Source organism: Rhinoraja longicauda, chromosome 8 (genome assembly GCF_053455715.1).
Source record: "Rhinoraja longicauda isolate Sanriku21f chromosome 8, sRhiLon1.1, whole genome shotgun sequence".
In the NCBI taxonomy this organism is placed as follows: domain Eukaryota; kingdom Metazoa; phylum Chordata; class Chondrichthyes; order Rajiformes; family Arhynchobatidae; genus Rhinoraja; species Rhinoraja longicauda.
In genome coordinates, this window is record NC_135960.1 from 13517125 (window position 1) to 13530630 (window position 13506).

The following is a 13506-nucleotide window of genomic DNA, read 5'->3' on the forward strand; positions in this document are numbered from 1 at the left end:
TTAAATTAATATTAGAAAGTCCAATTTAACTACAAAGGTCGTGATGTTTCCTATGAGATTGCCAATTACTGCCTAGAAAAAACAAATGCTCGAGCAACTTTTAAGTTTGCTTGTAGCCATGTTAGAATGGCTGGTTTGCTTTAATGCTGAGATAAGTAGTCATAACATAATATCTTCTAATGTCATTTGAATGATTCCTTTCACAGGTTAAGTATAAGAAGGCTTACGAGGAGGCAAAGGGTAAACATGTTGGGTTCCGTAGCCTCAAAGATGACCCCAAGCTGGTCCACTCCATGCGTATAGCCAAGATTCAATCCGATCGTGAATATAAAAAGGACTATGAGAAGAGCAAGACCAAGTATCACACACCGGTAGACATGATCAACATCACTGCTGCCAAGAAGTCACAGGCAATGGCTAGTAATGTTTACTACAACAGACCGCCCCACAGTTATACCTATATGCCTGATGCCATGAGTTTAGTACTGTCCAAGAACATGATGAACATACAGAGCGATGTAAGTCAGAATATTAGTCGAAAAATCTAATTTCCTGTTTGTTGCCTGAGGGGCATTTATGAAGCTCCCATCTACAATCAGTACTTTTCTCTATTCTGTTTCTGGTGGACCACTCCGGCTTTTGAACGAAGGGACATAGAGGTGTGTGTCAACTAGAATGCACCTATGAAAAGCATAGATTTTGAAATTACTTTTAGTGTAGTTGTAAAAGCTCAAAAGTTACTTGTCTTCCTTTACTCAGAGTAAGAGGATCAAATTTCGCACCTCAAAATAAATTTTCTCTTTACATTAATGTAATGAGTAAGGAAAACTTTGATCTGGTCCAATCCATGCACAGATCAACATGAAAGAAGGGAATAATCAGTTACAATAGCTTTTACAAAGTGCCTTTAATGCAGTGAAATATCCAAAAGGAGGCTGTAGGGAGACCTGATAGAAGTCAATACATTTATGAAAGGCATAGATAGGGTAGACAGTCAGGAACTATTCCCCAAAGTGAAAATATCAACAACTAGAGGACATAACTTTAAAGTGAGAGCGAAAATAAATTAAATGAGATGTGTGGGGCACATTTTTTACGCAGAGTGGTGGATGCCTTGAATGTGCTGCCAGGGGTGGTGGTGAAGGCAGATACAATAGTGGCATTTTAGATAGGCACATAGATATACAGGGAATGCAGTGATGATCTTGTGCAGGCAGAGGTAATGAGTTTAACTTGGCCTCATGTTCAGCCTGGACATTGTGGGTCGAAGGGCCTGTTCCTGTGCTCTACTGTTTTATGTTCTAAAACTTTATCTGTTAAAATTTGACCGCAACCACATGAAGAAGTGTGGATGATCAGAAGCTTTGTTAAATATGTGGATTAGAGGGTTAGCTGGGACACATACGAGTGAACTCCAGAGTTTAGGATCTAGATATCTGAAGGCATGATTGTCAGAGAGTTGTGAATCTGTGGAATTCTCTGCCTCAGAAAGCAGTGGAGGCCAATTCTCTGAATGCATTCAAGAGAGAGCTGGATAGAGCTCTTAAGGATAGCGGAGTCAGGGGGTATGGGGAGAAGGCAGGAACGGGGTACTGATTGCGAATGATTAGCCATGATCACATTGAATGGCGGTGCTGGCCCGAAGGGCCGAATGGCCTCCTCCTGCACCTATTGTCTATTGTCTATTGTCCATGGTCAGGTGAAGGTATGCACAATGTAAAACATGGATCTCGTGGATGGTTGCGGGGCTCCCAGAGGACAAATAATTAAGAATCATTGAGAGTCGCAAATTCAATTTCTAATATCAGCAAAACACAGGTCCAAAAGAAAATAAGATCTCTGTTTTCCAGAAGATCAATAACTGCACTGGTGTCGTAGAATGGATTGCATGTCAAGCAAAACTGAATTTGTTATTTATGTGTGTGACGCATAAATCTATTATGAACTATTATCGTTGAGTTGTTTAAATTAAACAGCAATCTAATATGTCTATGTCTGTTGTGAGTGATAAAATGTCGTTTAGTGGAAAGATTGTTAGAAAAGAGCAAATTCATGCTACGTTGCTAATAGATTAAATCCAATACCTGAATTTGCTTTAATACCTAAAGTTAAATTTTCCCAGTTAAAACTTACAGATGAAAAAAAACCTTATACTTGAAGATTATTTTGTGAGGGGAGGTGAGGTAGTTCAAGAGGGCGAACTTTCTGAAGCACCGTTCGTGCTGTGAATGTTTTGTTGGATGAAAACAAATGTGAGAAACCAGATGATAGCTGAAGGGACTAACTGAAGGAACACAAGTTATTTTCTTGTGAAGTTCTGCACCAGCATAGCTACTCGCAAGATTTACTACGCGCTAATTGAAACATCCCATTAACATCTTTGCAATAATATTCACCTATGAACACTTTTATTTGGAAAATGATCATATGTAAAATATGTAAAATATGTAAATTTAGCTTTGTAGAACAATTTAATAAAATGTTTATTGTTTGATCTGGTTGCGGAGAGATGGGACAATTAATGCTTCGTTTTTAACATCATTTCTTTTTTGCATGCAGAACCTCTACAAATACGATTACAATAACTGGTATAAAGGCACTGGCTGGAGCCCATTGGGATCCATAGATGTGGAGAAAGCAAAGAGGGCTGGACAAGTCCTCGATGAACACCATTACCGAGCGCCACCAGGCAGCATCAAATTCACCAGTGTGCCTGACTCTGTGGAAATGGTGCTAGCAAAAGCCAATGCTCTGCAACTCAATGATGTGAGTGGACCTTCACTAAATAATGTCTGGCGGTTTCATTTCTCAGTGACTTGAGCCTTGCTACATCTATTATGGGAATAATGGGACACAAAGAAATTGGGAGTACCGGTGTAATTTCTGGAATCGATCTTACACTGTATTCAATGGGAGGTATGGCTTTGGCAAAACAATCCTGTCAGTTTTCTCCTCTAACTGAGGGTTTCCTGCTGCGATATGGTAATTTGAGGGAGTTGTCACTGCCTAATGGAACAGGATTATTAAGTAGGAATGACATCTTGTGCTAGATTGTGAATTAGCAGCTACATGGTGACTTTTTTTGTTGCATTAGCAACATTAGGGTTGCTCTAAATGTATCTTGCCCATACAAAGCCATACTTGGACCTGCAGTTCCCACTCCTCTGTGTACTCTTGATGCAAGGGGGGCACGGTGGCGCAGCGGTAGAGTTGCTGCCTTACAGCGAATGCAGCGCCGGAGGACTCAGGTTCGATCCTGACTACGGGCGCCGTCTGTATGGAGTTTGTACGTTCTCCCCGTGACCTGCGTGGGTTTTCTCCGAGATCCTCGGTTTCCTCCCACACTCCAAAAACGTACAGGTATGTAGGTTAATTGGCTGGGCAAATGTAAAAAATTGTCCCTAGTGTGTGTAGGATAGTGTTAATGTGTGGGGATCGTTGGGCGGCACAGACCCGGTGGGCCGAAAGGCCTGTTTCCACGCTGTATCTCTAAAAAAAATTTTTTTTTAAAAAGAGCCTAAAGGTATCTCATTAAAACTTACTGAATAATGAAAGGTCTAGATAGAGTGGATGTGGAGAGGATGTTTCTTGTAGTGGGAGAGTCTAGGACCAGAATGCACAGCCCCAGAAAAAAAGAATTTAGATGAGGATGAATTTCTTTCGCCAGAGGGTGGTGAATCTGTGGAATTAATTGCCACAGAGCTGTGAAGGCCAATTCATTGGGTATTTTTAAAGCGGAGATTGATAGGTTCTTGATTAGTAAGGTTATGGGGAGAAGGCAGGATTGTGGGTTTGAGTGGGAAAAATAGTTAGCCATCGTGGAGCAGACTCAATGGGACAAATAACCTAATCCTGCTCCAACGTCTTATGATCTTATAGTCATGATATCTTGGACACTATCTTTGGAAGCCACCTAATAAATACCTCTATGTTACTGTCTTCAGAAGCCTCCTCTAGACCTGTCATACAGTATTTCTTGCTGATCTGGGCCTTCTGATTCCATTTGAGCCTTACAATATTTACTGTGTTCTTTTGTTCTTGTTTTGACATGTTTTCCCTTTACAGAAATTGTACAGATCTGGAGGCGAAGAGATCAAGCATAAGTACACCTTGCCCGTGGATATTCCTCAGTTTATTCTGTCCAAGTACAATACTGCCAACCTCAGTGATGTAAGGACCACATTCCGATGCATTTACCTAGTTGAATTTATTCTTCTGGTTTGTTATAGATTGTACTAACATTTTAAGAGCTAGTTAACATTGTTAAATGCCAGTCACATTTACACATTTTAGATAATAATAACACAGAAGGAGGAAGGTTGGCCTATTAAGTCCTGCCAGTAAAGTTTAGTTTAGTTTAGTTTATTGTCTTTTTTACCGAGGTACAGTGAAAAGCTTTTGTCAAGTGTTAACCAGTCCATGGAAAGACAATACATGATTCCATTCACACCATTTACAGTGCATAGATACTTGCTAAAGGAATAAAGTTTAGTGCAAGGTAAAGCCAGTAAAGTACGATCAAAGATAGTCTGAGGGTCACTAATGAAGTAGATAGTAGTTCAGGGCTGCTCTCTAGTTGTGGTAGGTGACTCAGTTAACAGCTTGGATGAAACCGTCATATAAGAGAAGTCAATATTTCAAAGGATCTATTAATAATTTTCATTCAATATCAAAGTAATAAAAATGTGCAGTCCCTAAGATCCCTATTTTCTCTATTCTTTTACAGAATTGTTACAAGAATAGCTGGAAGAAGACATTGGCCAAAGGATATCACCTTGATCCTAAAGCCATCTCTATTGTTGCAGCTAAAGCATCAGGCAAAATTGCCAGTAATGTAAGTTACCATCAAAATTAGTCTCTGATTCATGGATTTTAACATAAAATGCAAATCAATTAATGAGTTGCTATGAGAAAATAGTAAAATTCCAACCCTTCCATAAGAAAGAAACAGTTTGAGAACCACAAAATGTTCATGTGTTTCAAAGTAAAATGTAAATTTGATTGTATTCACATGATTGATTCTGGATTTCTCTTTAAATCCACTCCTATTCATTCTAGTACAAGTACAAAGAGGCCTATGAAAAGGCGAAGGGCAAACATGTGGGCTTCCGTAGCCTCAAGGATGACCCCAAACTGGTCCATTCCATGCACGTAGCCAAGATTCAGTCTGACCGTGAATATAAAAAGGACTATGAGAAGAGCAAGACCAAATATCATGCACCGATGGACATGATCTCAATAACTGAAGCCAAAAGGTCACAGGAAGTGGCCAGCAATTCTAACTACAAGCAGCTGATCCACAATTACACCTGCCTTCCTGATTCTATGAATGTGGTGCTGTCCAAGAACATGATGAACATACAAAGTGACGTAAGTGACAATGTTAAATGAAAATTAAGGTTGATTGCAAATACTCAGCGGATTCAGGCAGCGTCTGTGGTGTGAGAAACAGTTAATTAGTTTGCCAGATCTGTGATCTATTGTTACAATCAGCTCTGATAGGTCATTGACCTGAAATGTTAACTCATGTTTCTTTCTCCACAGACTGTACCTGCTGAGTATATTCTATATTTTCTGATTTTATTTCTAATCTTGAGTAGATGCGTAGGTTAGCTTCTGGATTACATTTCCTTGCTTTCTTTTAAGAATATGCGAACACAAGAAATAGGAGCAGGAATTGGGCCAGCTCTGACATTCAATAAGATCAGGACTGATTCAATCTTGGCATCAACACCACTATCCCAGTCTCCCCATGAAGCTCTTGACTCTCTTGGAATTTAAATATCTGTCAAGCTCAGCCTTGTATATATATTAAATGACTCTGCCTTGACACCTATCTGGAGTAGGAAATTTGAAAGAGTCACAATACTATGAAGGAAGAAATTCCACCTTATCTCTATCTGAAATGGATGACCGTGATCTAAAATTCTGCAAGGTCATTCAGTCCCTTAAATCACCTCTGCAATTCTGTTAAATCTTTGCTAATCTATATCTGAGTTACTTTTATCCACTAAGAACCATGTTGCCTTTAGCCTAGGAAGATACATCGTGTTTTCAGTTTTAGAGCCAGTTCAGTGTCTGCGGTCCCTTGGATCATAACACTTTTTTGTTCTTGCATCTTGCCTTATATGAATCCGTTTACTCAAATACTTCTGCAATTCTTGGTTTTGGCAGAATTTGTACAGGCAGGACTACAATTTCTGGCAGAAGGGTATAGGCTGGGTCCCCATTGGCTCACTGGACGTGGAGAAAGCCAAGAAAGCAGGAGAGGCCTTGAATGAACATAAATACCGTCAGCATCCAGACACAATCAAGTTTACCAGCGTTCCCGACTCCATGAACATGCTTCTGGCAGCAAGCAACACAAAGCAGCTCAGTGATGTGAGTAACTTCATCTCATTATCAGTCTTGTACATCATGTGCCGCTGGTCAAATGATTTAAAATGCTATTCCTTTATTTTGTGTTGGTGAATGAGATACAGTGCCTTGGCATGAAGAGAGGTTGTCCTTGAATTTCCTGCCCTGGGACATTTGTATGGCCAGTGACACATCTGATTCAAGGCAGGTGACAGGAGGGCATTAGAAACAGGAGTAATGCTGCACATTAGTTAGCGTGGAATTGTGTTTTGGCCAAAAGCAATTTTGAGAATGAAGACAGAATGGATCTCCTACCAATCGCGACAACACCTGATGCTGCTAATCCATTCTGGAACTGCCTAAAAAATGTCCACGTTGTATGAGAATCCCAAAGGAAACACATTGATAAGTTACAACTTTTACCTGGAGTATGGTTGGCCATAGGAGGAAAATGAAGAGAGAGAGAAAAAGTGGTGGGCCCTTCTTTTGCTGTATGTGAACAATTATGCGAGATCCCTGTCTATTTCTAACACAGACCCAGTCCTTCCACATAGTAAATCCTTCCAACATATTATCTGCCTCTAAGACAGCCACTCAGGGTGTAGACTGATTTGCTTCCATCACAGATCTATGGATTCTGAGGCCGCTGATGAGGCTAATGTGGACCCGGCACACAGTGTGTGACAGGACTGCTTATCAGGGAGGCATGGTGGTGAAGATGAGGTTCCAGCCTGACCTTAGATGCTTTCTGCTCTGAGTTAACACATTCTTCCCACAACTGTATGTGTTTCCACTGGGTTCTTTGGTTTCTTGCGTCATGCTAATGACGTGGTGGTAGGTTAACTGGCTACTGTAAATCATGCCTTGGCCAAGATGGGAATGGGACTAATAAGATTATTTTGCTGGGAACTGGTATGGATTGAATGGCTGCCTAGATCATAATCCACAGGCATATAAATGTTGGAGGTGATGCCTTCCATTTGTGATTTACACTGGGCTTCCGTGTGCTCTGGCCAATTAAACTTGAAGTTCTCAATGCCTTCCAAGATGTTTTTCCTTTGTTTATAGTGGTCATGTGTCAGGGGGTTGCACGAGGCATTGAGGATGCATATTATTTTATCAAAGAGGCTCTGATAACATCGATAGATTATTTTCTCAGTTCACCTCTCTTGCTCAAAATAGAGTGTTTAAGGAGTTAGCTGTTGAGCGCCAAATGAAGGGACTTGCCTTTAGGAACTCTCTGATTGTAATTAAGGCCTCAATGTTAGATACATCGGTTGGAACAAAATGCTGACTTGGTTTGCTTATCCTAGCAGTAGATTTGGAAAGTTCGTGGGGAATCAGTATCTCTTTCGTACATGTGTGTAGGAAAGAACTGCAGATGCTGGTTTAAATCGAAGGTAGACACAAAATGCTGCAGTAACTCAGCGGGACAGGCAGCATCTCTGGGGAGAAGGAATGGGTGATTTTTCGGGTTGAGACTCTTCTTCAGTCTCTCAAGCCAAAACGTCACCCATTCCTTCCCTCCAGAGATGTTGCGTGTCCTGCTGAGTTATCCCAACATTTTGCGTCTTCCTCTTTAGTACTTGTTCCATGTTTAAGTTGGGTTTGTGGAGATATATTTCTTCCTGGTTGATGGTGGGTTTTGTGTGAAGACCGAGGCCTAGACCTTCACTTTTTTCCCTCTCAAGTCTAATGTAAGTGACTGGTAGGAAAATTGGGAGAGTGGGAAATTAATGGGAATCTGAGTGGATTTAAGAAACTGTGGTGTGTGCCTGATGGCCTGCACAAACAAGGTGGGCTGAAGGACTAATTGTTGCTGTTTCTATGATGCCACCCAACCAACAGGAGCCACAGGGAGACCACCTGCAGCTAGTCAAGTCAAGTCAAGTCAATTTTATTTGTATAGCACATTTAAAAACAACCCACGTTGACCAAAGTGCTGTACATCTGATTAGGTACTAAGGAAAAAAATGAAACATACAGTAGCACGCAAACAGTTCACAGCGCCTCCTCAATGAGCCTCAAACGCTAGGGAGTAGAAATAGGTTTTGAGCCTGGACTTAAAGGAGTCGATGGAGGGGGCAGTTCTGATGGGGAGAGGGATGCTGTTCCACAGTCTAGGAGCTGCAACCGCAAAAGCGCGGTCACCCCTGAGCTTAAGCCTAGACCGCGGGATAGTGAGTAGCCCCAAGTCGGCCGACCTGAGGGACCTGGAGTTAGAGAGGGGGGGTTAGAAGATTTTTGATGTAGGGGGGGGAATGTCCATTTAGAGTGCCCTGAAACCCACCCTACTCAGCACAGGATGTGGACTGTGCTGGATAACACATTTATTTGACCGAAGCCGACTTTCAGTTTCAAAGCTGCATGTACTGTTTGAATGGTAGCAAAAATTATGAGAAGTTGAACATTTAAACACTATGATTCATAATTCACATTCAAAATGGAGGTAGATTATTAACCACAACCAATGGAAACTTTTTTAAAACTTTGTTTAAAACCATGATGGGAAATAGATGAATAAAGAATTGCTAGCCCTTGTTGGATTTTACTAAATTATTACTGTGATGTGGCTGTTCTTCAGAAACAATGACATTTACCTTTGCTGCTGAGTAATTGACAGTTTTTGTCCAACGTTAATGCTTTTCCCCTTTTTACTTTCAGTTAAACTACAAAAAAGCTGGAGAAAAGATCAAGCACAAGTATACTCTTGACAACGAATATCCGCCATTTGTGCAGGCAAAGGTCAACGCTCAAATTTTAAGTGATGTAAGTACCCAGGTTTAACTTGGCAAGGATCCCTCTAAAGTTGCTCACACGGATCAGAAATTTGGTAATGACAATGCAGGTCAGCAGCACATTGTTTCTCAATGAACTTGCAGTGTGCAAGATACATCTTCTGGATGCACTGGGACGCATCCTCAGTGATGTGACCTGGAATCATCGGGTGTTTCGGTCTCACAACATCAGACACCCTCGCCCAGGTGACCCAGCCGGGGTTGATCAGGCCCCGACTTGCGTCCCAGCAGCAACTGCCCACGGATCAGCCCTCTTAATCCAAAGCCATCTAGTGGCTTTCTCTGCGGCTTCGCTTGCGGATTGAATGGCCCTCTTCTTTGCCAGCCCCGTAATGCCCAATTGGTTGAGGACTTTGCAGAGTGAGCGACCTGCAAAGCCTCTACAGCCCACCTCTATGGGTTCATAGCGTGTCTTCCAACCTCTTGTCCCAGCACATCTCCACCAGCTCCTGGTACTTTGCGCGTTTCCTCTCATTTGCTTCTTCCATACGCTCTTCCCAGGGCACTGTCAGCTCCAGAATGATCAGCTGTTTTGTCACTTCGGAGGTGATGATCATGTCTGGCCGGAGTGATGTTGCTGTGATGTGGAAATTTCAGCTGTTTGCCCAGATCGACGTGCAGCTGCCAGTCAGTGGCCGTGTAGAGGAGGCCCGCCCTTGTATTTGGTTGTGGTCGAGGCTTCTCTCCAGCTTTGACAAAAGTGATTGATTTCTTCGGGGCATGGTGGTGTTTGCTGCTACTGATGGCTTGTTGATACTTGTGATGATACTTGTTAAGCATAAATTACAGCTTTTAGTATGAGGTACTTGGCAGTTGCCATGTCAAGTTAGTTTTTGCTGACAGAAATGAAACAACCAAAAGTGGATAAACATGCATCACAAAGTGAAGAAGATGTTTCAAACTGATGACTAGCGATGGAAGGGCAAAGCTTGCCACACAATTGGAAGATCTTCATTGAAATACAAACTTTTTGTAATGTCTGGTATTTTCTAAAGCTATTCACATATTTACTGCAAATATCAAAATGGTAAAATTACTATTGTACAGTTCTTCACAATGAATGTTCAGGACAAATATGTTTGGATGAGAAATCCATAACAAGGATCTTAATAATAAAATACATATTTTACCTTGAACTAGCACGGTAAATGGAATAATACTTTGAGTAAAGGTTTCTATTCTGTAAGGGCTACAAATCTTTTAATTCTCTCTACATTGGGGGGCGTGGCTGCATTCTGCAGCTGCGGCTCACCGGCAGTCTCTCTGTCTTTTTTTTGTTTTTTGTCTTTGTTATCGTTTAAATGTATCTTTTGATTTATATGTGTATATGTGGAGGGTGGTGGGGGGGTGGGGGAAACCTTTTTTTCCAATCTCCTCAACGGAGATGCGACCTTTATCGTGTCGTATCTCCGTTTGCGCTACGGCCTAACACCGTGGAGTCGGCGGCCTCCAGCTGGGATCGACCTTGAAGACTCCGGTCGCAGGGCCTGGACGTACCATCTCGGAGGCTTCGGCCGTGGGCCCTGCAGACCGCAACATCGGGAGCTCACAGGTCCCTGGCTGGCGATCGGCTTTCGGGAGCTCCAGCCGTCGCAGCTTCGACCGCCCCGAAGCGCGAGGTTTGATCGACCCGCTCGCAGGCCCCTCATCGCCCTGCGTGGCCTGGCCGCGGCACTTTCCATCGCCCGGTGGGGGCTCAGGACCTTCATCGGCCTGCTCGGCTCGGCCCTGGGACTTTCCATCGCCCGGTGGGGGCTTCAAAAGTTGGGAGCCTCGATCGCCTCGTAACACCACGGAAGAAGAATGAGGAGGAGATAAGACTTTTCTTTGCCTTCCATCACAGTGAGGGTGTGCCTGGAGCAATCACTGTGATGGCTGTTTGTGTTAAAAATTGTAATTGTGTGTCTTGTGTTCTTTATTGTCTACTGCCGGACCCTGACGTGAGAGGACGCTGGCGCTATTTGTTCGCCGCTTCTCCGTCAGGATAGTTAGTTTGTTTGTTTTTATGTCTTGACTGTTTTTGTAAAGCGTCTTTGAGCATCTGGAAAAGCGCTATAAAAAATAAATGTTTATTATTATTATTATTACATGGATTTCAGCTGAACCAAACGTGTTCTGATTGGCCCCGAGCTTTGTATCAAGACTGAAACTGAGTAAAATCTCAATGAGAATTAATGTAATTGATCACTTTTTAAGCATGCTGTCATTTTGGGCATAGCTTAAATAGGATGTCTCCTGAGTATCATTCACGTTGGAATTTATTTAGCTGATAAGTCATTGTGTATCTCAACCTTCCAACATTGTATTCTGTGTGTTCTAAAGTTATTACTTCTGTTTCCTTTTCAAGCAACTGTATAAGAAAGCCTGGAACAAAACTATTGCTAAAGGTCATGATATCCGGGCAGATGCCATTTCAATTGTTGCAGCCAAAGCTTCAAGAAACATTGCAAGTAATGTGAGTAAAATCATCTTATGGAGTTTAAATGTCCTTATATGAGTCAGAAACATTTTTGAGAGCCAGCAAGTGTCCTTTCAATGCATTTTCAGAAGCTGTTTCACATGTCCTATCTGAGTCCAGGTCTCTTTGTCCAAGCAGAAGGCAGATGATCTGCCTCCCAAGAATTAAGTTTGAGGAAATACACTTAGATTGTAAATGGAGGTAAAATCTTTCTGTCGTTTAACAAAATATTTACAAGAGGGGAAATATCTCAAATAAAAACAAAATAGGAGGGATTGGAGAAGGGTCTTGACCTGAAACGTCACCCATTCCTTCTCTCCAGAGACGCTGCCTGTCCCACTGAGTTTATCTTTGGAAAACAATCCATGGAAACTGGTTAAAATTTCAAATGGAGCATAAATTATGCTATTTTTGTTATGAGATAAAAACGAATGAAGAAATACCTAATTTGAAACATTGGTATTGGTTCATTACTGTCATATGTACCAGATAAAGTGAAAAGCTTTTGTTTCGTGTGCTATCCAATTGAATCAGAAAATACTATACACGAAGACAATCAAGCCATGCACAAGTACAATGGGTGGTACAAAGAGATAAATACCAGAGTGCAGAATATAGTTCTGCAGCATTATGGCATTACAATTCCAGTGAAAAATTCCAATGCCCACAATGAGGTAGGTTGGAAGATTGAGATGACACCCTAGCTTATGGGAGGACCGTAATTCACAGAGAAAAATTGTAAATACTGGAGTATCAATGTTAGAATGACTTAAATGGGTTAATTAACATGAACTACAGTAATGGAACCACTCTATTTTCAATTAATATTTTTAAAACTGCAAAGTTGAACAAATGTATTAACTTTCTCATGCAAATATCATTGCAGTATCGATACAAAGAGGCCTTTGAAAAGGAAAAGGGTAAACATGTCGGGTTCCGCAGCCTTCAAGATGACCCCAAGTTGGTCCATTCCATGCGCATAGCCAAGATTCAGTCTGACCGTGAATACAAAAAAGACTACGAGAAGAGCAAGACCAAATATCACTCACCGATGGACATGGTCGCTATCACTGCGGCCAAGAAATCCCAGGAAGTGGCCAGCAATACTAACTACAGGCATCAGATCCACAGCTACACCTATCTGCCTGACGCCATGAGTTTAGTACTGTCCAGGAACATGATGGATATACAGAGCGATGTAAGCCACAAGCTTCAATGGAAGTTAAGATTTCTTAGAAATACACGGCAGATGTAACAATCTCTACCTTTAAACCTTTTTTAATGAGTGTTTTCCTACATACATGAGCTCCCCATTTACATTAGATTTAAATTTTATATTTATTTTTTAATGTTGCTCCGTGTTATTTTGATTATTTTGACATAGAAACATAGAAACATAGAAAATAGGTGCAGGAGGGGGCCATTCAGCCCTTCGAGCCGAATGGCCATTTCAGAAGGCAAATAGGAAAAAGTATTAACTGTATGGCACTTTACTATTGAATGCAAAATGACTCGTTTTCACGCCTCCTTGCAGAACAATTACAAACTGGATTATAATAATTGGTTTAAAGGCATGGGCTGGGTTCCTATTGGCTCTTTGGATGTGGAGAAGGCAAAGAAAGCAACTCAGATCGCAAGTGAACATAAATACCGTCAACACCCCGCCACTATGGAATTTACAAGCATTCCAGACTCTCTTGAACTCGTCTTGGCCAAGAATAACGCACAGATCTTGAACAAGGTAAGCATTATTGGGCAGTCGTGTGCATGGATCCCAAATTCTATCTCTTCAGACATAACCTGAGGGGCAACTTTTTCACAACTGAGGGCATTGGGTGTTTGGAACGAGCTGCCGGAGGAGGTAGTTGAGGCAGGTACTATCGCAATGTTTAA

General features: G+C 41.7%; 1 protein-coding gene across 1 annotated transcript in view; it reads left to right on the forward strand.

Annotated features, from left to right (window-relative positions):
• The window catches only part of neb (nebulin), a 234885-nt gene that overhangs the window by 49312 nt on the left and 172067 nt on the right, over window positions 1-13506 (forward strand). The window contains exons 28-37 of the mRNA XM_078404318.1: window positions 207-518; window positions 2560-2766; window positions 4066-4170; window positions 4727-4834; window positions 5059-5370; window positions 6175-6381; window positions 9022-9126; window positions 11503-11610; window positions 12500-12811; window positions 13148-13354. Of these exons, the coding sequence (XP_078260444.1) occupies window positions 207-518; window positions 2560-2766; window positions 4066-4170; window positions 4727-4834; window positions 5059-5370; window positions 6175-6381; window positions 9022-9126; window positions 11503-11610; window positions 12500-12811; window positions 13148-13354 (1983 nt within the window). The remainder of the gene's footprint in view (window positions 1-206; window positions 519-2559; window positions 2767-4065; window positions 4171-4726; window positions 4835-5058; window positions 5371-6174; window positions 6382-9021; window positions 9127-11502; window positions 11611-12499; window positions 12812-13147; window positions 13355-13506) is intronic.